This window comes from Pseudophryne corroboree, chromosome 5 (genome assembly GCF_028390025.1).
Source record: "Pseudophryne corroboree isolate aPseCor3 chromosome 5, aPseCor3.hap2, whole genome shotgun sequence".
In the NCBI taxonomy this organism is placed as follows: domain Eukaryota; kingdom Metazoa; phylum Chordata; class Amphibia; order Anura; family Myobatrachidae; genus Pseudophryne; species Pseudophryne corroboree.
In genome coordinates this window covers 446,245,907-446,272,851 of record NC_086448.1, presented here as the reverse complement: position 1 = coordinate 446,272,851, position 26,945 = coordinate 446,245,907, and the positions used below count along the sequence as shown (strand labels likewise).

The 26,945-nt window shown below is 48.5% G+C and overlaps 1 protein-coding gene across 1 annotated transcript in view; it reads right to left on the bottom strand.

Annotated features, from left to right (window-relative positions):
• Positions 1-26,054, bottom strand: part of LOC134929613 (dynein axonemal heavy chain 5-like) — an 837,675-nt gene extending 811,621 nt beyond the window's left edge. The window contains exons 1-2 of the mRNA XM_063925200.1: positions 25,816-26,054; positions 951-1,099 (exon numbers count right to left, since the gene is read on the bottom strand). Of these exons, the coding sequence (XP_063781270.1) occupies positions 951-1,098 (148 nt within the window). The 5' untranslated portion in view covers position 1,099; positions 25,816-26,054. The remainder of the gene's footprint in view (positions 1-950; positions 1,100-25,815) is intronic.
• Positions 26,055-26,945: the final 891 nt, after the last annotated feature.

Sequence of the window (26,945 nt, the reverse complement as noted above, 5' to 3'; positions counted from 1 at the left end):
TTATTGAGGTTAATAATACTTTGGGATCAAAATGACCCCCAAATTCTATGATTTAAGCTGTTTTTTAGGGTTTTTTGAAAAAAACACCCGAATCCAAAACACACCCGAATCCAACAAAAAAAATTCGGTGAGGTTTTGCCAAAACGCATTCGAACCCAAAACACGGCCGTGGAACCGAACCCAAAACCAAAACACAAAACCCGAAAAATTTCCGGTGCTCATCACTAGTATAAACCCACCTCAAAACTCGCTTTGGCTAGTTACACAGGAGTGTGTGTGGGGGGGCTTATACAGGAAGGAGAAGTTGAGTGCTGCTGCATCCAGAGTGCAGCGGCTGCTGTAAAACACGCAGCGCTGCCAATCCCTGGGCCATTGTATCGTATTTAGTCTACAGTATTTAGCGATTGATTTTAAGGTGGGCCCTGCTTACCTTGTGGGCCCCTGGACATTGCCAGTCTAACCACCTTGTAGTTACGCCACTGAAAAGGTACAACATTGACATGAGGCTGTAACAGTGACCATGGTGGTGAATATAGTGTGCAAGATGTTGTATATAGTGGAAACAAAGTTGTTGTGCTTAGCGCAGTAATATGCGTGTTTGGCATGTAGCTTTGATGTTGGGCACAGCATGATGGGCACGATGCTTATTGAAATGTTGCACTAATTTACCAACGTTATTGTTTGTACATATTGTTGTTTTCTTGAAATTAAATCTTGTCACTATTAGATCCTCTGATAACCTTATCTTTTATATGGAATATATAAATGTAGAAAATAAATATAAATTGCACATTAACATGTTATAACTTTAGATTTAAAAGATCAATGGCATGCAAAGCGAGCAAAGGTCTGCCCTTTGCCGTAGTGGCTTTGCTACAGATCCAGAGCCGCCTGTAGTCTGACATAACCAACATTGGACAGAAGAATATTATTATGAAAAACGATGTTACCTTTGTTAATAGATATCAGTGGTGGGTTCAAAGATAGCTCTTGGTCTCCTTTTATTGCATTGCTGGGAGAATCCAACTCTGTCTCTTCTTCTACAGTAGGAGGAAGGGAATCATCCCCTTCCATATCAGCTCTGTTGCTATCATCCATACTATATTAACATGAAATTTAAAAATATTAGTTGTAGAAAAATCAGATTATTGTAGTCAAGTATCCTACTATTTCCATATCAGGACAATCATTTTTTCGCAGTTATTCTCTGTTTGACTAAACTAGGAACTTTCAGTTGTACAAAATGCAGAGCAGAAAGGTAATGTAGATAGAAAGAAGAATATACAACCTGTTAGAAATTATACAGTACTAATGTGGTATACATTTGGCACCAAATTAGTAGATATATAAAACTAGGTGCTGCATCGCGTCCTATGGGCGCTCTTCACACCGTCGCAAGGGGCTACGCCCCTTTAACCCCTGCACGCCTTTCTGGAGTTCAATATTTGTATTATATGGAGTATTACCTACATTCATTCCCAGTTTTTTAGTGGTTAAATATTGCACAACGAGAAGAAAGGGCATCTGATGGTGAAGAGGGCGTAGCCCCTTGTGACGGTGTGAACAGCGCCTGTGGGTTGAGGGGGAGGATGCGGGGACGGGGGGGGTGAGCGGAGGGGGTCAGGAGGCACCGCGGGTGGGGGAGGGTGTGGGGGTGCCACGGATGGGGAGGTGGTCCGGGGGCGCCGCAGGTGGGGAAGGGGTGGGTGTAGGGGATGCCGCGGTTCGGGTAGGGGCGGGCAGGTAGCACTTTACACAAATTGCCCCAGGTAGCCCCTTACACACATTGCACCAGGTAGCCCCTCATATACGTTGCACCAGGTAGTCCCTCATATACAGTGCACCAGATAGCACCTCATATACGTTGCACCAGATAGCCCCTCATATACGTTGCACCAGATAGCCCCTCATATACGTTGCACCAGGTAGCCCCTGTGAGAGTGTGTGTGAGAAAGAGAGAGCGAGAGAGAGTGTGAGTGAGTGTGATAGAAAGAGAGAGAGAGAGAGAGAGAGAGAGAGAGAGAGAGAGTGAGAGTGTGTGTGTGTGTGTGTGTGTGTGTGTGTGTGTGTGTGTGTGTGTGTGAGAGAGAGAGAGAGAGAGAGAGAGAGAAAGTGTGAGTGTGTGTATGTAAGAGAGAGCGAGAGTGTGTGTGTGTGTGTGTGTGTGTGTGTGTGTGTGTGTGTGTGTGTGTGTGTGTGTGTGTGTGTGTGTGTGTGTGTCACTCACCACTATCCGCTCCAGCTCCAGTGTGTCCACCTAGCTCCATGGACAGTCTGAGGCATAATAGGCCCGGAAGTGAGTTGGGGGGGAAGGGGGGGGGGGGGCAGCGGGAGGCGGCTAAGGGGTGGTGCTGGCCGGGGAGGGGCAGCGCGGGAGGCGGCGGAGGGGGGGAAAGTGCTGGCCAGCGCATTGTGCAGTGCAGGAGAAGAGGAGGCGGCGGGGGGAGGGGAACAGGAGAATAGGTGCCGGCCAGCGCTGTGTGCAGTGCGGGAGGGTAAAGATGCCGGCCAGTGCAGTGTGGGCGACGGAGGGGGAGGTGAGAGAAGGTGCTGACCAGCGCGGTGTGTGGTGCGGGCATATGTTGCGGTGACAATGCGGTGCTCCTCCTCCTCCGGCCGGTCACTCCTCATTAGCAGCACGAAAGTTTGGGGGGGATGCAGAGGGGATTGGTGCACCTGAGGCATGCGGCCGATCTTTCTCTCACTCTTTCTAGTCCGCTCTGCTTACTCTCCCTGCGCACCCCTCTCAGGTGCAGTAGGAGAAAGGGGGGTCTTGCGCTGCTCCCAGGGCCAATGGCTACGGGCTGCGCAGTCACATGCTCGATGCTGGGCTTGCGGGCTGCGCTTGGTGTGTGAGGGATAAGGAGTAGGCGGCAGAGCAGAGCATCACCGGCAAATCGGTAATTACGGGGGGGGGGGGGGGGGGAGAGACTGGAGGGGGTTATGGCTCTTGGCCTCCTGGTGAGGGATTGTCAGGGAGGTGGGCAGGAGCCGGTGGTATTGACCCTGTATGGGAGCGGCAGAGCATGGACAGCCTATGAATAGAGTTCCTGCTGATGATGTGAGTGTATGACTCTGACTCCAGACTCCGCCCAGCGTTATACACACAGTCACTCTGGGCTAATATATAGGAGATAGTACAAACAGCACAATTTATAAAATGACAACAACAAGAACAGTTCAGTATAGTCCAGGATTGGACTGGCCCACAGGTGTACAGGGTAAATCCAGGGCCCTACCCCGTCTTCTAAGGGTTAGATTCCAGACCATGCACTCAAATTATACAGTAATTTGGTGTAGCAGGACCATGAATGAACTTGGGTGTTTGGTTTGTTTCTATGGAAACTACATAGAAATGATCTAACCTGACAATTAAAGTTGGTAGTCCTGATACACCCAATTCCCCTGCTTTATAAAGGGGCCCTGTTCTTTGCAGGATACAATATGTCTTCTCTAATGATTGGCCAAGTCCCTCTGTGGTGGCTGGCAACACCCCTAACCATTGCTTTCCCCTGTGGGCTCTTCATGCTCCAATCCGACACTTATAGTATCCACTATATATTATTGTCTTCAATGCTCGTCAGATCCTTTCCGACGGAAAGGATCCAACAATGTAGTATTCAATGAGTGGCCAAATCCGACAGATGTCGGATTGACATTGTCAGAAATGGGGCCAAAGCCTGTCGGATTTGGCCGCGAAATACGACAAAACACGCTGATCCACGTGTTTGAATTGCCGATTTATCAGAGAAAAAGCAGGGGGATTGAATAAGTTGGAACAGTTTCCGACCTAAAAAAGTCAGAAACTGCCGTCTTTCCGACAAGACAGCAGTTTCCGACTACAATTGACTACACCCCATAGTGGGTAATAACCAGATCATTAACTTACAACCCAATTGGTACTAGAGAAATTACTATCCCGTGATTTAAGAGGACTTCACATAATCAATTTCTCTTATAACCGTTAAGATCTGTACATTCAACTCAGCGACCTGAAAGTACTCTCTCACTGGGACTTATGTGCTTATGTGTATATTAGTTACTACTGCAATCATGACCAGAGGTGGATTGGCATGCCAAGACACTGGACCGTATTCCGTTTGGCCGGTCTGGTCGTCCCCTCATTGGCTGCCCGCCACCATCACTCAGGCTGCCAGCCGCAATCACGGCAGCGTTCACTTCTGAGCATGCGCAGAAGCTCAGTGAAGCACTTTGAAAATGGCTGCCGTCTGTGCTTCTGCGCATGCGCAGCAACCCCTCTTCCCCATAATGCATAGTACTCAGAGACGTCAGTCAACTGGCATCCAGCCAATTCTGAGTGTGTCATATACCAGTTGTGTGACAGTCAATAAGTAATGTACAACTAACTGGTGCAATATGTATAACAACTAACTGGTGCAATATGTATAATGGGGTGTAGTATGGTATGCCGGCGGCCGGGCTCCCGGCGACCAGCATACCAGCGCCGGGAGCCCGACCACCGGCATACCAACAGTGTGGCGAGCACAAATGAGCCCCTTGCGAGCTTGCTGCGCTCACCACGCTGCGGGCACGGTGGCGCGCTATTTATTCTCCCTCCAGGGGGGTCGTGGACCCCCACGAGGGAGAAAATCTGTCGGTATGCTGGCTGTCGGGATTCCGGCGCCGGTATACTGTGCGCCGGGATCCCGACAGTCGGCAACCTGAAGACCACCCGTATAATGTGCTCTACCTGGTCCAATGTGTATAATGTGCTCTACCTGGTGCAATGTGTATAACGTGCTCTGCCTGGCGCAAAGTGTATAACGTGCTCTGCCTGGTGCAATATGTATAATGTGTGCTACCTGGTGCAATATGTATAATGTGTGCTACCTGGTGCAATATGTATAATGTGTGCTACCTGGTGCAATGTGTATAATGTGTGCTACCTGGTGCAATGTGTATAATGTGTGCTACCTGGTGCAATGTGTATAATGTGCTTTACCTGGTCCAATGTGTATAATGTGCTTTACCTGGTCCAATGTGTATAACGTGGTCTGCCTGGCGCAAAGTGTATAACGTGCTCTACCTGGTGCAATGTGTATAATGTACTGTATAATGGGAGTGATTGCCGCCAGGCATCAGCCCTGAAGGGGGCACCTCTCCTCCATTGTCCTGGCATAAACAATCCCCCTAAGTGCCCAATGCCCCCACTGTGGTTTGTGCCTGATACAGCAGCCCCCAGGCAGGGACGGATCTAGACTTTTCTTTAGTGGGGGCGGTTTACTGTTTAATCTCGACTCCTCCCTCTACAGTCCCAACTCCTCCCATCTGCAATCCTAACTCCTCCTCTCTCAATTCTGACTGAACTTTTTGAGTGAGACTGAGATAGAGCTTTGTGATTGTTCTATGTACATGTGACTGTGCTATGGGGTAATTGTATTTATTAGCCCTAGTACCCACACACCAGCAAGTGAGGGGCAAATGCTCTGTAACCCTTGCTTTCCTGGCTCCTCTGAGCTGCTGTGGTATATGCTGCAGCACATCGTTCTGCCTCAGGCTCTCACAGGAGAGCTCTCTTCTGCTCAAAAGTGGGCGTGGCTATGACTGTGTTAGGGGGGGCGGTCGCCCCCCCTAGATCCGGCCCTTCCCCCAGGTGGGAGGGTGTGGTGTGGAGGTGTGCTATTGCTAGAGTGCTGATCACCATTGTGATTGGTGCCTGCATGTGAGGGCGTGCTGTGGGTGGGTGAGAGCCGCAAGTGTCAACAAGGAGTGGAGGCGGGCGCCGACAGTGCTGATTACCCACACATCATCTTTCTCCTCAACCCAACATTGCTGGCTATCTGGTCAGTCCATGTCAGTTCACCCAGGAATGACATCCACTGACTCAGATTTTCGTGAAACTTTGTACACTTGATATTACCACATACCTACTAACCCATGCAAAAAAAAAAATATTCTCTAGGCCTCAGTTTTTGAGATATAGGGGCTCAAAGTTTCGGAAAATTGCTGGGAAATGCCACTCCTGATCGGTTTTTTTGAGGTGTACCTGGAAAAAAAATATAATCTTGGTGCCTAAGCCACATATTACTTTACATTTTGACCCTTTGTTCTATCAAAATATGTTATATCAATCTTGCCTGACTCCAAGAGTTCATTATATATTCCTTTACTTTATACTTAATATTTTGTTTTGGTGCAAAAAAAAAAAGTGGGTTCAACTAGCATGATCAACTTAAGGCAGATGGGTTATCATGTCCCTTTTTTAAAAACTGAACCAAAAAGTATACTTTAAAAGGCTATATGAAAGAAAAATAATGAGACTTTGATTGCCTGTATGAGTATTTTAATGTTTAATTATAATTCTCTCTTTAAATACGAAAATTACCATTAGGTATAATTATGCCGCCAGGCGAGTATTTTCATTTGTATATTTCTATTGTGACAAGAACACTGGGATAGTGTTTGAGGGCAGGTATATTTGTCCCAGGTTCTTGTCTTACATGTTTTAGAAAATGTTAACTTCTAGGAAAAATGCTTTTTGTTTGGTCTGAACCTTTTCAGTTTGCTGTAAAAGCTGGGTAAAGGCTCTGAGAGAGAGATAAGGCGAGTTCTAGACATTGGGCCCAGTTCGGGTCTTTGGCCTCACAGAGGGCTAATCAGGGTTTCAGCTGTGTAAGAGTGATATAGTGCTTCTAACCTGATTAGTATGGGCAGACTGCCTGGGAAGGCTGCAGGATCTGTGTGTGAGAGACACGCTTTCTGATGCAAGTAAGCTATACAGTATGTACTGAAGAACTCTGTGTTTTGTTTAGTGACAGTTAGGAACATCTTATGTTTAGTTAGTGCCGGACAGGCAAGGTATTTTTATTTTGGGGTTTGTTTTATTTTCTGTTTCAATAAAACTGGCCGGGGTCAGTTGTACCAGAAACTGGACTTGTGTTGTTCCTCAGCTGCTGCGTGCGGCCATATTCCCCAGGAAAAGGCACCTTGCACCCCTACAGTGTTACAACTTGGTGGAGAATGCGAGCAGGCCGTTCTGCGCATAAGTGAAAGCAGCAGCTTTGTGAGGCCTGCAGAAAACGGTGGTTTATGCAGATACAGCCCAGTGTGAAGTTACTGAGACTCACCCCTGAGGGTTTGATATATGTCCTGGGTGAAAGCAGCTACAAAGCCGCCTGAAAAATCTGTTGACATGGAGGATCTGCTTAAAGCCTTGCTGCAAGCTACAGCGGCTCAGCAGGAGGCCAACCGACAGCAGCAGGTGGCAATGGAGGAAAATTGGAGACTACAGCAGGAGGCCAACAGACAGCAGCAGGTGGCAATGGAGGAAAATAAGAGACAACAGCAGGCAGTTGTTGATGAACTTTACAGGCAACAGCGTCAGGATAGAGAGGCCTTAGCAGAAGTGGTGCAGAGACTTGCAGCTCGGGTTGGAGATGTGGCCGTCAGTGCTCCAACCAGCTCTAGTTCTATACGAGCCAGTCACTTCCTGCAGAAAATGACAGAGGCTGATGATGTGGAGGCCTATCTGACCACGTTTGAAAGGACTGCCGAGCGTGAGAACTGGCCGAAAGCACAGTGGGCCAGTCTGCTGGCACCTTTCCTGTCAGGTGAGCCCCAAAAAGCTTACTTTGATTTAAGCCCTGCTGAGGCTCGGGACTATGATAAACTAAAGACTGAGAACCTGACCCGCCTGGGAGTCACGCTGTCAGTACGAGCACAACGGGTGCACCGTTGGCTGTACGCCATGGAGAAGCCTCCGCGCTCCCAGATGCACGACCTTATTCAGCTAACAAAAAAATGGCTACAGCCAGAGACATTAACTGGTCCCCAGATGGTGGAAAGAGTCGTCATGGACCGCTACTTGAGATCTTTGCCCATGGTCCTGCGCAAGTGGGTGAGCCATGGAAACCCGGGTACTGCTGACCAATTAGTGGACATGGTAGAGAGGTATTTGGCAGCAGAGGAACTACTGATGACCACCCAGCAACCCATAGATCCTCGACAGCGCCCTTCAGTAAAGACTGGTAAGACTGTTCCGTGGGAAAACGTTGCTGGGCGGTTAAGAGAACGCAAGGCTGGAGAGACTGTAAACACTGGCCCTGGAAACAGGCCAATGGGGCTAGAACGGTCTATGCTGCCCAAATGGGTTGATAATCGTGTGGTTAAATGTTTTAGGTGTGGTATGCCAGGTCATGTTATTGCCAATTGCCCAGTCACGCAAGAACCCATGCAATGTGATGCTGCCTTTGAATGTCGCAGAATGTCTTTCTTTGCTAGGTTAGCCTGTACTGTGGTACCTTCACCTGAGCTGGAAAAACAAATGTGTGATGTGTTCTTAGAAGGTAACCGGGTAGAGGCCTTGCTAGATTCAGGAAGTTTAGTTACCCTCGTGAAAGCTGGGTTAGTGAACCCCTTAAAGGTCCAGCAAATACCTATTGGGGTAACTTGCATACATGGGGATACTCAACATTATGCCACTGCTGAGGTGAATATAGAAACTTGTTGTGGGTCAGCAATGGTTAAAGTGGGACTGGTCCCTACCTTGGTGCATGAGGCCATAATAGGGAGGGATTTTCCTCATTTTTGGAAACTGTGGGAATCACGGTTATCAACAGATGTGAGAAGTAAAAAGCCAGTTGATAATACCGGTGATTTTATGGATGTACGTGGGTCTTCGGAACTTTCTGGCCCTTTGCCTTTTGCTAGTTTGGCTGGGGAAGTGACAGATGGGGAGTCCAGTGAGGACCCTCTTGCCGGGAACAGAGACATAGTAGTTAGAACTGAAAGCGTGCCTGACCTGGAGGTAAAGAAGGATCTGTTTGCGTCTGAACAGTTAAAGGATCCTACCTTAATAAAGGCTAGAGAGAATGTTAAGATTGTTAATGGGGAACCTGTGGTACCAGGTGACAGGGTTACGTATCCCCACATGGCCATCTGTAATGAGCTCTTGTACCACATTGTCAAAAGGGGTGAGGATGTGGTGGAACAGCTGGTAGTTCCCCAGCCTTATCGGAGAACGGTACTAGATTTAGCTCATAGTCACGTTACCGCAGGACATTTAGGGGCAGAAAAAACCACTGAAAGAGTTTTACAAAGGTTCTTTTGGCCAGGGGTTTATAAAGAAGTGTCTGAATATTGTTCTTCCTGTCCTGAATGCCAGTATCATGCCCCTAGACCCCATTTCAGGAGCCCACTAGTTCCCATGCCTATTATAGAGGTCCCGTTTGACAGAATAGCCATGGATCTCGTGGGGCCCTTGTTAAAGTCTGCTCGGGGCCATCAGTATATCCTGGTAATTATGGACTATGCCACTCGATATCCTGAGGCTGTCCCTTTACGCACTATCACAACCAAGGCGATAGCTAGGGAGCTGGTGCAGGTATTTAGTAGAGTGGGAATACCAAAAGAAATTTTGACTGACCAAGGTACTCCATTTATGTCAAGGATCATGAAAGAGTTGTGCAAGTTATTTAAGGTCACTCACCTCAGGACGTCCATCTACCATCCCCAAACTGACGGGTTGGTGGAAAGGTTTAATAAAACATTAAAAAGTATGTTAAAAAAGGTTGTTGAGAGAGATGGGAAAAACTGGGATTGTTTGTTGCCCTACTTGTTAATGGCCATCAGAGAAGTTCCTCAGTCCTCTACGGGGTTTTCTCCATTTGATTTGTTGTATGGTAGACACCCCAGAGGGCTGTTGGATATTGCCAAAGAGACGTGGGAAGGACAGCCCACTCCTTATAGAAGCGTTATTGAGCATGTAACACAAATGCAGGATAGGATTGCAGCCGTGGTACCTGTTGTCAGAGAGCACATGGAACAGGCCCAAAGTGCTCAACAGAGGGTCTATAACCGGAGTGCCAAGATACGGGAATTTGCTCCTGGAGATAGAGTTCTTGTTTTGGTACCCACTGTGGAAAGCAAATTCCTAGCTAAATGGCAGGGTCCATTTGAGATTAGGGAAAAAGTGAATGAGGTTAATTACAAAGTATACCAGCCGGGAAAGAGAAAACCCCAACAGATCTACCATGTTAACTTAATCAAACCCTGGAAAGATAGGTTGTCTCTGTCAGCGGAGCCTTGCCCTTCGGTGTCTTCACCCCGGTTGCTTCCCGCAGTGAAGGTGTCAGAGACATTATCAGCTGATCAGAACAATCAGGTTAAAGAATTTCTCATCCAAAATAGGGAGGTATTTTCAGAGCTGCCTGGCCGAACGACCATAATAAAACATGACATTGTCACAGAACCAGGGGTCAGGGTTCATTTAAAGCCATATAGGATTCCTGAAGCTCAGCGAGAAGCTATTTCTAAGGAAGTTAAAACCATGTTAGAACTTGGAGTCATAGAGGAGTCTAACAGTGAGTGGTCCAGTCCCATAGTGCTCATCCCGAAGCCCGACGGTAGCATACGCTTCTGTAATGACTTTCGTAAGTTAGATGAGGTGTCCAAGTTTGACGCATACCCCATGCCCCGTGTGGATGAGCTTGTAGAAAGGCTGGGAACAGCCAGGTTTCTCACCACATTGGACCTGACCAAAGGTTACCGGCAAATACCTTTATCTGATAGCGCCAAAGAAAAAACAGCCTTTTCGGTTCCGGAGGGGCTGTACCAGTATAAGATGTTACCCTTTGGGTTGCATGGGGCTCCAGCAACCTTTCAACGGGCGATGGATAAAATTTTAAGGCCCCATAGAAAATATGCAGCTGCCTATTTGGATGATGTGGTAATTCACAGTACAGACTGGGGGTCCCATTTGGTTAAAGTACAAGCAGTACTGGACTCAATCAGAGAGGCAGGGTTAACTGCTAACCCAAAGAAGTGCTGCCTCGCAATGGAGGAGGTCAAATACTTGGGCTTCACCATAGGCAGAGGTCTGATTAGGCCCCAATTGAATAAAGTTGATGCTATTCAAAACTGGCCTCGTCCAGTGAATAAAAAACAGGTAAGGGCTTTTTTGGGAATTACTGGGTACTATAGACGGTTTATTCCTAATTTTGCGACCACAGCGGTGCCGTTGTCAGACCTTACCAAAGGGAAGCAGTCAAATGTGGTGAAATGGAACCCTGATGCAGAAAAGGCGTTCCAAGCGTTAAAAGTGGCTTTGTGTTCACAACCGGTGTTGATAACACCAGATTTTTCAAAAGAATTTGTGGTACAGACAGATGCCTCAGAGGTAGGGATAGGTGCTGTGCTGTCCCAAACCAGAGATGGGGACGAACACCCTATCATTTATTTGAGTAGGAAACTCAATGAGCATGAAAAAAGGTATGCCATTGTGGAAAAGGAGGCTTTGGCCATTAAGTGGGCACTAGATACCTTGAGATATTACCTCTTGGGTAGACAATTCAGACTAGTGACAGACCATGCCCCTTTAAAATGGATGTATGTAAATAGAGGCAAGAATGCTCGTGTAACTAGATGGTTTCTAGCGTTGCAGGACTTTAAGTTTACTGTCGAACATAGACCGGGAACACAATTGGCCAACGCAGATGCATTGTCTCGCATCTTCTGTTTGGGGGCTACAAGTGTTCCGGCCCCTAGGTCGAAACAGGGGAGGGGGATATGTGACAAGAACACTGGGATAGTGTTTGAGGGCAGGTATATTTGTCCCAGGTTCTTGTCTTACATGTTTTAGAAAATGTTAACTTCTAGGAAAAATGCTTTTTGTTTTGTCTGAACCTTTTCAGTTTGCTGTAAAAGCTGGGTAAAGGCTCTGAGAGAGAGATAAGGCGAGTTCTAGACATTGGGCCCAGTTCGGGTCTTTGGCCTCACAGAGGGCTAATCAGGGTTTCAGCTGTGTAAGAGTGATATAGTGCTTCTAACCTGATTAGTATGGGCAGACTGCCTGGGAAGGCTGCAGGATCTGTGTGTGAGAGACACGCTTTCTGATGCAAGTAAGCTATACAGTATGTACTGAAGAACTCTGTGTTTTGTTTAGTGACAGTTAGGAACATCTTATGTTTAGTTAGTGCCGGACAGGCAAGGTATTTTTATTTTGGGGTTTGTTTTATTTTCTGTTTCAATAAAACTGGCCGGGGTCAGTTGTACCAGAAACTGGACTTGTGTTGTTCCTCAGCTGCTGCGTGCGGCCATATTCCCCAGGAAAAGGCACCTTGCACCCCTACAGTGTTACACTATGTATATGTGCAGATTTCTAATTAGCAGCGATAACCTGTTTTGTGCATGAAAAAAAATAAGAATTTACTCACCGGTAATTCTATTTCTCGTAGTCCGTAGTGGATGCTGGGAACTCCGTAAGGACCATGGGGAATAGCGGGCTCCGAAGGAGGCTGGGCACTCTAGAAAGATTTATGACTACCTGGTGTGCACTGGCTCCTCCCACTATGACCCTCCTCCAAGCCTCAGTTAGGACACTGTGCCCGGACGAGCTGACATAATAAGGAAGGATTTTGAATCCCGGGTAAGACTCATACCAGCCACACCAATCACACCGTACAACTCGTGATACTATATCCAGTTTGACAGTATGAAAACAACTGAGCCTCTCAACAGATTGCTCAACAATAACCCTTTAGTTAGCAATAACTATTTACAAGTATTGCAGACAATCCGCACTTGGGATGGGCGCCCAGCATCCACTACGGACTACGAGAAATAGAATTACCGGTGAGTAAATTCTTATTTTCTCTGACGTCCTAGTGGATGCTGGGAACTCCGTAAGGACCATGGGGATTATACCAAAGCTCCCAAACGGGCGGGAGAGTGCGGATGACTCTGCAGCACCGAATGAGAGAACTCCAGGTCCTCCTCAGCCAGAGTATCAAATTTGTAGAATTTTGCAAACGTGTTTGCCCCTGACCAAGTAGATGCTCGGCAAAGTTGTAAAGCCGAGACCCCTCGGGCAGCCGCCCAAGATGAGCCCACCTTCCTTGTGGAATGGGCATTTACAGATTTTAGCTGTGGCAGGCCTGCCACAGAATGTGCAAGCTGAATTGTACTACAAATCCAGCGAGCAATAGTCTGCTTAGAAGCAGGAGCACCCAGCTTGTTGGGTGCATACAGGATAAACAGCGAGTCAGATTTTCTGACTCCAGCCGTCCTGGAAACATATATTTTCAGGGCCCTGACAACGTCTAGCAACTTGGAGTCCTCCAAATCCCTAGTAGCCGCAGGCACCACAATAGGCTGGTTCAGGTGAAACGCTGACACCACCTTAGGGAGAAACTGGGGACGAGTCCTCAATTCTGCCCTATCCATATGGAAAATCAGATAAGGACTTTTACATGATAAAGCCGCCAATTCTGACACTCGCCTGGCTGAAGCCAAGGCCAATAACATGACCACTTTCCACGTGAGATATTTTAGATCCACGGTTTTTAGTGGCTCAAACCAATGTGATTTTAAGAAACTCAACACCACGTTGAGATCCCAAAGTGCCACAGGAGGCACAAACGGGGGCTGAATATGCAGCACTCCTTTCACAAATGTCTGAACTTCAGGTACTGAAGCTAGTTCTTTTTGAAAGAAAATCGACAGAGCCGAGATCTGTACTTTAATGGAGCCTAGTTTTAGGCCCATATCCACTCCTGCTTGCAGGAAATGCAGAAATCGACCTAGTTGAAATTCCTCTGTTGGGGCCTTTTTGGCCTCGCACCATGCAACATATTTCCGCCATGCGGTGATAATGATTTGCCGTAACATCTTTCCTGGCTTTAATAAGCGTAGGAATGACTTCTTCCGGAATACCCTTTTCCTTCAGGATCCGGCGTTTAACCGCCATGCCGTCAAACGCAGCCGCGGTAAGTCTTGGAACAGACAGGGCCCCTGCTGTAGCAGGTCCTGACTGAGCGGCAGAGGCCACGGGTCCTCTGAGATCATCTCTTGAAGTTCCGGGTACCACGCTCGTCTTGGCCAATCCGGAACCACGAGAATTGTGTTTACTCCTCACTTTCTTATTATTCTCAATACCTTTGGTATGAGAGGCAGAGGAGGGAACACATAAACCGACTGGTACACCCACGGTGTCACTAGAGCGTCCACAGCTATCGCCTGAGGGTCCCTTGACCTGGCGCAATATCTTTTTAACTTTTTGTTGAGGCGGGACGCCAACATGTCCACCTGTGGTTTTTCCCAACGGTTTACCAGCATCTGGAAGACTTCTGGATGAAGTCCCCACTCTCCCGGGTGGAGGTCGTGTCTGCTGAGGAAGTCTGCTTCCCAGTTGTCCACTCCCGGAATGAACACTGCTGACAGTGCTAGTACATGATTCTCCGCCCATCGGAGAATTCTTGTGGCTTCTGCCATTGCCATCCTGCTTCTTGTGCCTCCCTGTCGATTTACATGGGCGACTGCCGTGATGTTGTCTGACTGGATCAGCACCGGCTGGTGTAGGAGCAGGGATTTTGCTTGACTTAGGGCATTGTAAATGGCCCTTAGTTCCAGAATATTTATGTGAAGGGAAGTCTCCTGACTCGACCATAGTCCTTGGAAGTTTCTTCCCCGTGTGACTGCCCCCCAGCCTCGAAGGCTGGCATCCGTGGTCACCAGGACCCAGTCCTGTATGCCGAACCTGCGGCCCTCTAGAAGATGGGCACTCTGCAGCCACCACAGTAGAGACACCCTGGTTCTTGGAGACAGGGTTATTAAGCGATGCATCTGAAGATGCGATCCGGACCATTTGTCCAATAGGTCCCACTGAAAGATTCTGGCATGGAACCTGCCGAAGGGAATTGCTTCGTAAGAAGCTACCATCTTTCCCAGGACCCGCGAGCAGTGATGCACCGATACCTGTTTTGGTTTCAGGAGGTCTCTGACTAGAGATGACAACTCCCTGGCTTTCTCCTCCGGGAGAAACACTTTTTTCTGGACTGTATCCAGAATCATACCCAGGAACAGTAGCCATGTCGTCGGAACCAGCTGTGACTTTGGGATATTCAGAATCCAGCCGTGCTGGTGCAGCACTTCCTGAGATAGTGCTACTCCCACCAACAACTGTTCCTTGGATCTCGCCTTTATTAGGAGATCGTCCAAGTACGGGATAATTAAAACTCCCTTTTTTCGAAGGAGTATCATCATTTCCGCCACAACCTTGGTAAATACCCTCGGTGCCGTGGACAGTCCAAACGGCAGCGTCTGGAATTGGTAATGGCAATCCTGTACCACAAATCTGAGGTACTCCTGGTGAGCATGGTAAATGGGGACATGCAAGTAAGCATCCTTGATGTCCAGGGATACCATATAATCCCCCTCGTCCAGGCTTGCAATAACCGCCCTGAGCGATTCCATCTTGAACTTGAATTTTTTTATGTATGTGTTCAAGGATTTCAAATTTAAAATGGGTCTCACCGAACCGTCCGGTTTCGGCACCACAAATAGTGTGGAATAGTAACCCCGGCCTTGTTGAAGTAGGGGTACCTTGATTATCACCTGCTGGGAATACAGCTTGTGAATTGCCGCTAGCACCGCCTCCCTGTCTGAGGGAGCAATCGGCAAGGCAGATTTTAGGAACCGGTGGGGTGGAGACGCCTCGAATTCCAGTTTGTACCCCTGAGATACTATTTGAAGGATCCAGGGATCCACCTGTGAGCGAGCCCACTGATCGCTGAAATTCTTGAGGCGGCCCCCCACCGTACCTGGCTCCGCCTGTGGAGCCCCACCGTCATGCGGCGGACTTGGAAGAAGAAGCGGGGGAGGACTTTTGCTCCTGGGAACCTGCTGTTTGTTGCAGCCTTTTTCCCCTACCTCTGCCTCTGGACAGAAAGGACCCGCCTTTTCCACGCTTGTTTTTCTGGGTCCGAAAGGACTGAACCTGATAAAACGGCGCCTTCTTAGGCTGTGAGGGGACATGGGGTAAAAATGCTGACTTCCCAGCAGTTGCTTTCCATGTGCCTTTTAGAATCTGCATCTCCTGTCCACTGGCGAGTCCATAAGCCTCTCCTAGCAGAAATGGACAATGCACTTACTTTAGATGCCAGCCGGCAGATTTCCCTCTGTGCATCTCTCATATATAAGACTGAGTCTTTGATATGGTCTATGGTTAGCAGGATCGTGTCTCTGTCTAGTGTGTCAATATTTTCTGACAGTTTATCTGACCACGCGGCGGCAGCACTGCACATCCATGCTGACGCAATAGCTGGTCTAAGTATAATGCCTGAGTGTGTATATACAGACTTCAGGATCGCCTCCTGCTTTCTATCAGCAGGTTCCTTGAGGGCGGCCGTATCCGGAGACGGTAGTGCCACCTTTTTAGACAAACGTGTGAGCGCTTTATCCACCCTAGGAGGTATTTCCCAACGTGACCTATCCTCTGGCGGGAAAGGGAACGCCATTAGTACCTTCTTAGGAATTACCAATTTTTTATCAGGGAAAGCCCACTTCTTCACACACTTCATTTAATTCATCTGATGGGGGAAAAACTAGGGGTAGTTTTTTCTCCCCAAACATAATACCCTTTTTAGTGGTACCTGTAGTTATGTCAGTATCAGTGTCGACATCTGGGTCTGCGGTCTGAGGTAGCGGGCGTTTCAGAGCCCTGATGACCTTTGAGACGCCTGGACAGGCACGAGCTGAGAAGTCGGCTGTCCCACATTTGGCATGTCGTCAAATTTCTTATGTAAGGAGTCTATACGTGCACTCATTTCTTTCCATAAGCTCATCCACTCAGGTGTCTGCCCCGCAGGGGGTGACATCCCTTCTAAAGGCATCTGCTCCGTCTCCACATCATTATCCTCATCAAACATGTTGACACAGCCGTATCGACACACCGCACACACACAGGGAATGCTCCAACAGAGGACAGGACCCACAAAAGCCCTTTGGGGGGACAGAGTGAGAGTATGCCAGCACACACCAGAGCGCTATATAATGCAGGGACTAACCGAGTTATGTCCCCTATAGCTGCTTTTTCTATATAAATGTATACTGCGCCTAAATTTAGTGCCCCCCCTCTCTTTTTTACCCTTTTCTGTAGTGTAGACTGCAGGGGAGAGCCAGGGAGCTTCCTTCCAGCGGAGCTGTGAGGGAAAAATGGCGCCAGTGTGCTGAAGGAGATAGCTCCGCCCCTTTTCCGCGGACTATTCTCCCGCTTTTTCCTATATTCTGGCAGGGGTATTTTCCACATATATAGCCTCTGGGGCTATATATTGTGGTATTTTTGCCAGCCAAGGTGTTATTATTGCTTCTCAGGGCGCCCCCCCCAGCGCCCTGCACCCTCAGTGACCGGAGTGTGAAGTGTGTGTGAGGAGCAATGGCGCACAGCTGCAGTGCTGTGCGCTACCTTGGTGAAGACTGATGTCTTCTGCCGCCGATTTTCCGGACCTCTTCTTGCTTCTGGCTCTGGGACCGAACACCAAGACTGGGCCTGCGGTCGATCCCTCTGGAGCTAATGGTGTCCAGTAGCCTAAGAAGCCCAATCCGGCTGCAAGCAGGCAGGTTCGCTTCTTCTCCCCTTAGTCCCTCGCTGCAGTGAGCCTGTTGCCAGCAGGTCTCACTGAAAATAAAAAACCTAATTTCTATACTTTCTTTCTAAAGGCTCAGGAGAGCCCCTAGTGTGCATCCAACCTCGGCCGGGCACAAAATCTAACTGAGGCTTGGAGGAGGGTCATAGTGGGAGGAGCCAGTTCACACCAGGTAGTCATAAATCTTTCTAGAGTGCCCAGCCTCCTTCGGAGCCCGCTATTCCCCATGGTCCTTACGGAGTTCCCAGCATCCACTAGGACGTCAGAGAAATAAGATTTTACTGCAAATTGTGTCGCTATGTCCCCTGCTTCCCCAGGACGCAGTGTGTCACCATGTCCTCCCCCTCACCAAGGTCCCTGCATGTCTTGTATCTTTAGGTGTGTCTGGCCTTTCTTTCAACTCTTTTGCCTGTGTCTCCATTACTTTTCATGTTATATACTCCCCCACACACATACTACACCCGAAGGTAGAAGTAGGTGTGAGTGGCGGCGATCGGGCTCCCGGCGCCGAGTTCCCTACCGGCGGCGGGGCGAGCGCAAATGAGCCCCGTGTGGGCGCGCTGCGCTCTCAATGCTGCGGGCACGGTGGCGCGCTACACATGCCACACTATTTATTCTCCCTCCAGGGGGGTCGTGGACCCCCAAGAGGGAGAATAGTTGTCGGTATGCCGGGTGTCGGGATTCCGGCGCCGGTATACTGAGCACCGGGATCCCAACAGCCGGTATACCGAATACCACCCCTACCTTCCACCCTGTGCCCTTCACCAAACCACTGTTCCTCTTGTCCTGCACCTTCTCCCACCTCCCCCTTTCTTTCACTTCTGCCCACTTCACTGCTTGCCTTCCTCCTCCTCTGCTGTGGAAGGGGGTTAAGTTATGTCACTGAACACAAATGATATTTTGCTGTAATTGCTAATTCTATAAAACTGTAACTGTATTATTAAGCAGCATTTCAGTTATTGCAATTCTAATTCTACAGTCTGACAAACTCTGAAAGTCAGAAAAAAAATAAGAATTTACTTACCGATAATTCTATTTCTCGTAGTCCGTAGTGGATGCTGGGGACTCCGTAAGGACCATGGGGATTAGCGGCTCCGCAGGAGACTGGGCACAAAAGTAAAGCTTTAGAACTACCTGGTGTGCACTGGCTCCTCCCCCTATGACCCTCCTCCAAGCCTCAGTTAGGATACTGTGCCCGGACGAGCGTACACAATAAGGAAGGATTTTGAATCCCGGGTAAGACTCATACCAGCCACACCAATCACACCGTACAACTCGTGATCTAAACCCAGTTAACAGCATGATAACAGAGGAGCCTCTAGAAAAGATGGCTCACTACAGCAATAACCTGATTTTTTGGTAACAATAACTATGTACCAGTATTGCAGACAATCCGCACTTGGGATGGGCGCCCAGCATCCACTACGGACTACGAGAAATAGAATTATCGGTAAGTAAATTCTTATTTTCTCTAACGTCCTAAGTGGATGCTGGGGACTCCGTAAGGACCATGGGGATTATACCAAAGCTCCCAAACGGGCGGGAGAGTGCGGATGACTCTGCAGCACCAAATGAGAGAACTCCAGGTCCTCCTCAGTCAGGGTATCAATTTTGTAGAATTTTACAAACGTATTTGCTCCTGACCAAGTAGCTGCTCGGCAAAGTTGTAAAGCCGAGACCCCTCGGGCAACCGCCCAAGATGAGCCCATCTTCCTTGTGGAGTGGGCATTTATAGATTTTTGGCTGTGGCAGGGCTGCCACAGAATGTGCAAGCTGAATTGTACTACAAATCCAACGAGCAATAGTCTGCTTAGAAGCAGGAGCACCCAGATTGTTGGGTGCATACAGGATAAACAGCGAGTCAGATTTTCTGACTCCAGCCGTCCTGGAAACATATATTTTCAGGGCCCTGACAACGTCTAGCAACTTGGAGTCCTCCAAGTCCCTAGTAGCCGCAGGCACCACAATAGGTTGGTTCAGGTGAAACGCTGAAACCACCTTAGGGAGAAACTGAGGACGAGTCCTCAATTCCGCCCTGTCCGAATGGAAAATCAGATAAGGGCTTTTACAGGATAAAGCCGCCAATTCTGACACGCGCCTGGCCCAGGCCAGGGCCAACAGCATGACCACTTTCCATGTGAGATATTTTAACTCCACAGATTTAAGTGGTTCAAACCAATGTGACTTTTGGAACCCAAAAACTACATTGAGATCCCAAGGTGCCACTGGAGGCACAAAAGGAGGCTGTATATGCAGTACCCCTTTTACAACGTCTGAACTTCAGGGACTGAAGCTAGTTCTTTTTGGAAGAAAACTGACAGGGCCGAAATTTGAACCTTAATGGACCCCAATTTCAGGCCCATAGACACTCCTGTTTGCAGGAAATGTAGGAATCGACCCAGTTGAATTTCCTCCGTCGGGCCTTACTGGCCTCGCACCACGCAACATTTTCGCCAAATGCGGTTATAATGTTTTGCGGTTACATCCTTCCTGGCTTTGATCAGGATAGGGATGACTTCATCCGGAATGCCTTTTTTTCCTTCAGGATCCGGCGTTCAACCGCCATGCCGTCAAACGCAGCCGCGGTAAGTCTTGGAACAGACAGGGTCCTTGCTGGAGCAAGTTCCTTCTTAGAGGTAGAGGCCACGGATCCTCCGTGAGCATCTCTTGAAGTTCCGGTTACCAAGTCCTTCTTGGCCAATCCGGAGCCATGAATATAGTGCTTATTCCTCTTCATCTTATCAATCTCAGTACCTTGGGTATGAGAGGCAGATGAGGGAACACATACACTGACTGGTACACCCACGGTGTTACCAGAGCGTCTACAGCTATTGCCTGAGGGTCCCTTGACCTGGCGCAATACCTGTCGAGTTTTTCCCAACGGTTTATAATCATGTGGAAGACTTCTGGGTGAAGTCCCCACTCTCCCGGGTGGAGGTCGTGTCTGCTGAGGAAGTCTGCTTCCCAGTTGTCCACTCCCGGAATTGCTGACAGTGCTATCACATGATTTTCCGCCCAGCGAAGAATCCTTGCAGCTTCTGCCATTGCCCTCCTGCTTCTAGTGCCACCCTGTCTGTTTACGTGGGTGACTGCCGTGATGTTGTCCGACTGGATCAACACCGGCTGACCTTGAAGCAGAGGTCTTGCTAAGCTTAGAGCATTGTAAATGGCCCTTAGCTTCAGGATATTTATGTGAAGTGATGTCTCCAGGCTTGACCATAAGCCCTGGAAATTCCTTCCCTGTGTGACTGCTCCCCAGCCTCGCAGGCTGGCATCCGTGGTCACCAGGACCCAGTCCTGAATGACGAATCTGCGGCCCTCTAGAAGATGAGCACTCTGCAACCAACACAGGAGGGACACCCTTGTTCTTGGTGACAGGGTTATCCACTGATGCATCTGAAGATGCGACTCGGACCATTTGTCCAGCAGGTCCCACTGGAAAGTTCTTGCGTGGAATCTGCCGAATGGGATTGCTTCATAGGAAGCCACCATTTTACCCAGAACCCTTGTGCATTGATGCACTGAGACTTGGCTCGGTTTTAGGAGGTTCCTGACTAGCTCGGATAACTCCCTGGCTTTCTCCTCCGGGAGAAACACCTTTTTCTGGACTGTGTCCAGGATCATCCCTAGGAACAGAAGACGAGTCGTCGGAACCAGCTGCGATTTTGGAATATTGAGAATCCAATCGTGCTGCCACAACACTACCTGAGATAGTGCTACACCGACCTCCAACTGTTCCCTGGATCTTACCCTTATCAGGGAATCGTCCAAGTAAGGGATAACTAAAATTCCCTTCCTTTGAAGGAATATCATCATTTCGGCCATTACCTTGGTAAAGACCCGGGGTGCCGTGGACCATCCATACGGCAGCGTCTGAACTAATAGTGACAGTTCTGTACCATAAACCTGAGGTACCCTTGGTGAGAAGGGTAAATTTGGACATGAAGGTAAGCATCCTTGATGTCCCGAGACATCATGTAGTCCCTTTCTTCCAGGTTCGCAATCACTGCTCTGAGTGACTCAATCTTGAATTTGAACCTCTGTATGTAAGTGTTCAAAGATTTTAGATTTAGAATCGGTCTCACCGAGCCGTCCGGCTTCGGTACCACAACAGTGCGGAATAATACCCCGTTCCCTGTTGCAGGAGGGGTACCTTGATTATCACCTGCTGGGAATACAGCTTGTGAATGGCTTCCAAAACTGTCTCCCTGTCAGAAGGAGACATCGGTAAAGCCGACTTTAGGAAACGGCGAGGGGGAGACGTCTCGAATTCCAATTTGTACCCCTGAGATATCACCTGAAGGATCCAGGGGTCTACTTGCGAGTGAGCCCACTGCGCGCTGAAATTCATTGAGACGGGCCCCCCACCGTGCCTGATTCTGCTTGTAAAGCCCCAGCGTCATACTGAGGGCTTGGCAGAGGCGGGAGAGGGTTTCTGTTCCTGGGAACTGGCTGATTTCTGCAGCCTTTTTTCCTCTCCCTCTGTCACGGGCAGAAATGAGGAACCTTTTGCCCGCTTGTCCACGAAAAGACTGCGCCTGATAATACGGCGTCTTCTCATGTTGAGAGGCGACCTGGGGTACAAACGTGGATTTCCCAGCTGTTGCCGTGGCCACCAGGTCTGAAAGACCGACCCCAAATAACTCCTCCCCTTAATAAGGCAATACTTCCAAATGCCGTTTGAAATCCGCATCACCTGACCACTGTCGTGTCCATAACCCTCTACTGGTAGAAATGGACAACGCACTTAGACTTGATGCCAGTCGGCAAATATTCCGCTGTGTATCACGCATATATAGAAATGCATCTTTTAAATGCTCTATAGGCAAAAATATACTGTCCCTATCTAGGGTATCAATATTTTCAGTCAGGGAATCCGACCACGCCAACCCAGCACTGCACATCCAGGCTGAGGTGATTGCTGGTCGCAGTATAACACCAGTATGTGTGTAAATACATTTTAGGATACCCTCCTGCTTTCTATCAGCAGGATCCTTAAGGGCGGCCATCTCAGGAGAGGGTAGAGCCCTTACAAGCGTGTGAGCGCTTTATCCACCCTAGGGGGTGTTTCCCAACGCACCCTAACCTCTGGCGGGAAAGGATATAATGCCAATAACATTTTAGAAATTATCAGTTGTTATCGGGGGAAACCCACGCATCATCACACACCTCATTTAATTTCTCAGATTCAGGAAAACTACAGGTAGTTTTTCCTCACCGAACATAATACCCCTTTTTGGTGGTACTCGTATTATCAGAAATGTGTAAAACATTTTTCATTGCCTCCATCATGTAACGTGTGGCCCTACTGGAAGCACATTTGTCTCTTCACCGTCGACACTGGAGTCAGTATCCGTGTCGGTGTCTATATCTGCCATCTGAGGTAACGGGCACTTTAGAGCCCCTGACGGCCTATGAGACGTCTGGACAGGCACAAACTGAGTAGCCGGCTGTCTCATGTCAACCACTGTCTTTTATACAGAGCTGACACGGTCACGTAATTCCTTCCAACAGTTCATCCACTCAGGTGTCGACCCCCTAGGGGGTGACATCACTATTACAGGCAATCTGCTCCGTCTCCACATCATTTTTCTCCTCATACATGTCGACACAAACGTACCGACATACAGCACACACACAGGGAATGCTCTGATAGAGGACAGGACCCCACTAGCCCTTTGGGGAGACAGAGGGAGAGTTTGCCAGCACACACCAGAGCGCTATATATATATATAGGGATAACCTTATATAAGTGTTTTTCCCCTTATAGCTGCTGTATCTTTTATACTGCGCGTAATTAGTGCCCCCCCTCTCTTTTTTATGACTGCAGGGGAGAGCCAGGGAGCTTCCCTCCAACGGAGCTGTGAGGGAAAATGGCGCCAGTGTGCTGAGGAGATAGGCTCCGCCCCCTTATCGGCGGCCTTATCTCCCGTTTTTCTAAGTATTCTGGCAGGGGTTAAATGCATCCATATAGCCCAGGAGCTATATGTGATGCATTTTTTGCCATCCAAGGTGTTTTTATTGTGTCTCAGGGCGCCCCCCCCCAGCGCCCTGCACCCTCAGTGACCGGAGTGTGAAGTGTGCTGAGAGCAATGGCGCACAGCTGCAGTGCTGTGCGCTACCTTGTTGAAGACAGGACGTCTTCTGCCGCCGATTTTCCGGATCTCTTCTGTCTTCTGGCTCTGTAAGGGGGCCGGCGGCGCGGCTCTGGGATCCATCCATGGCTGGGCCTGTGATCGTCCCTCTGGAGCTAATGTCCAGTAGCCTAAGAAGCCCAATCCACTCTGCACGCAGGTGAGTTCGCTTCTTCTCCCCTTAGTCCCTCGATGCAGTGAGCCTGTTGCCAGCAGGTCTCACTGAAAATAAAAAACCTAAAACTAAACTTTTCACTAAGCAGCTCAGGAGAGCCACCTAGTGTGCACCCTTCTCGTTCGGGCACAGAAATCTAACTGAGGCTTGGAGGAGGGTCATAGGGGGAGGAGCCAGTGCACACCAGGTAGTTCTAAAGCTTTACTTTTGTGCCCAGTCTCCTGCGGAGCCGCTAATCCCCATGGTCCTTACGGAGACCCCAGCATCCACTTAGGACGTTAGAGAAATATGTATGCTTTAAACATTATTGCAATGTAATAAAAAGAGGTTCAGTACATTGCCTTAATTACAGTCCATGTTTTAAGGATATCCATGCTTGAGTCCAGATGGTTTAATAGGTAACTGAGGTACTAAATAAGTTACCTATGTCCAAGCATAAATATGATTGATACCTGTGGGTAGTTGTACTATAGTGGCACACACTGTACCACTATAGCTCTTCCTGCTTCGCAGGGTACATCGACGAGATGTAAGAACAATTCACTTGCCAGAGCGGAGGAGTGAAAAATCGCCCCTCCAGCGATCCCCACTAGAGAGCACAGTGCATCAGCTTAGTGCTGGTGTGCTGTGTCTCTACCCCAGCCGGCTCCAGGATGCATGTGTGAGGTCTCGCTACTGTCGCGAGATCTCACATGCAGCCCGGAGTCGGCACCCGCCAGAGACATTGCTGTCCCTGCTATGGACAAGGGGCAACGACACCTGCAGCTGTCAAAATCAATAGCTGCAGGTGTTGGAACAGTCAGTTGTCCTGCAACAACGGGATCAGTATGATATCCCGACAGCTGGGATACTGGCAGTGAGCAAAGTGTGTCTCCTTGCGGGCACGCTGCGATTTTGCAACGCTTCGGCAGTTATATTCTTCCTCGTGGAGATTCCAGGCGGCGGTCTGTAAATTGACTGCCTCTCCAGCACATTGACGTGCTAATGTACGCTGATACCTCCCACCCCCCCATACCGACCATTCTAAGCAAGCATTCTAAACCAGTGGTTCTCAAACTCGGTCCTCAGGACCCCACACAGTGCATGTTTTGCAGGTAACCCAGCAAGTGCACAGGTGTATTAATTACTCACTGGCACATTTTAAAAGGTCCACAGGTGGATCAAATTATTTAACTTGTGAATCTGTGAGGAGACCTGCAAAACATGCACTGTGTGGGGTCCTGAGGACCGAGTTTGAGAACCTGTGATCTAAGCCATATGTTCTAAGCCAGTGATGGCTAACCTTGACACTCCAGCTGTTGTTGAACTACACATCCCAGCATTCCCTGCATCAGTTTTAGCATGGCCAAATAGCAAAACTGCTGGGATGTGTAGTTCAACAACAGTTGGAGTGTCAAGGTTAGCCATCACTGTTCTAAACCATACATCTAAGGCAGCATTCGGGTTTTGTTAGAGGGAATCCCACAAATCCCCATAAAGATTCTTTCTTGCACCTTGAAAAAGACCCCAGCCTGGGGTAGAAACAAGTCGGTAAACGCACAGGACCCCAGTTTAAGGACAGTGGAGGATACCAAATTGTTCCAGCAAAGCGTGGCATGGGGATTTCCGGGATTCCCGCTAACAAAACCCAAATGCTGGCTTAGAACTGTCTGGCCACTGTTCTGTAAAATCTGTAAAAAGTATTGGAACCCACTGAACTGTGACAACATTGAGGAGCGCCGGCTAAGTTCTCTCTCCATTACATTGGTTTTTTTTTTTTAGCACTTGTTGTGAAGGGAGAGGGAACCTTCAGGGAGAGTGGAACTATTCAGCTGCTCCAGCGCTTCCGTTCATACATTTACCCCCCTGGATCATGGTGGAGTTTGGGAAACTCTGCTCTATGCTCTGATCAGACTTGTTTCAGCGAATTTGCATGTACAGTACAGGACCTGGAGAGTGTAATTCAGGACAACAGTTCAGCAACTTTACTGTAGCACTTTTAAGCAGGTAGCTACATGTATGTAACAGGCTCCTGACCTGAGTCACATAACTAAAGGAGGCACAGTGCCTGCGCAAATAGGGACGAGGTTCTGCTATGAAATGGCTGTGATCAGCACTATTCCTCCTGTACCGGCAGATAACGTACCTCTATCAGGGACTCCTGAGATGTGCTGGGGCGGGGGACGGGTGTACAGCGGCCGCAGCTCCTCACCCTACAGTCAGCCCGTTGCTGTTTGTTGTCAGCGCTATGTGTTCCCTGGGAGTCCGCTCTCTGTAGCATTTACCTGGTGCCATAGCAACTGCAGTAACGTGATCCCGTCTCGCTGGTTACAACGGCCAGTCTCATTAGCTAGTCCTGGATATGTCCTGCTGCACCTGCAGCTCCCATTATCCCGGGTGTCAGAGTGCTTGGGAAAAGTTTTGTTGTCTTTATGCATTTACATTTTACTTTATAATATTGATTGGTTACAAAATTGGTTATATTGTATTTTCCATTTACTGTATGAATCTCCAGAAAACGATAACAAAAAAAACAGCAACTTTCCGTTGCTATGAGACGAGCGAGTCTGATTGCGTAAACACAGAAGGGGATGGTTATCTGGGTGCTTCTGTATTCCCAGCAACAGGGGCCTTTCCCCTGCTACAGTAGCTGCAAAAGGCATTCAAGCAGTGTATACAACTTTTTTTCCGCTAACAGAAATGTTCTTTAGTTGGGACAAAACTGTGTCTTTTTGCAATAAAGATCCAGATTTTATTTACATTTTTTATACTTAATAGTGTTTATTTATATGTGATACAGACATGTATATACACTCTGTAGGAGGTCATAGGTTCTCAAACACATACCTCCCAACACAGGGCCGGACTGGGACTAAAAATAGGCCCTGGCATTTTTGAAGCACACAGGCCCACCTCTGTGACTCCTCCCCTTACTATTCTTGACTCCTCCCACTTATTAGTCTATGTTCTTACAAATATAATTAATATTCTAACAACATACAGGCGTACATCATTCTCTATTAAAATATACACAACCAGTGGTTGAAGTGGAAATTTTTAAGTGGGGGTATGGAAATGTGAGGCTTGTAATTAAGCGCGCGCGCTCCGGAAAAGGGGGCGTGGCCACTCAAAGGGGGCGTGGTCACTCAAAAGGGGGTGTGGTCTTCAGTGTAATTTACCACACCATACACCCCTTATACGCATTATGCACCACAATAGTAGGACCCCTTATACTATCTAGTACTGCTGCCCCTTTCACATTATACCACACAGTAT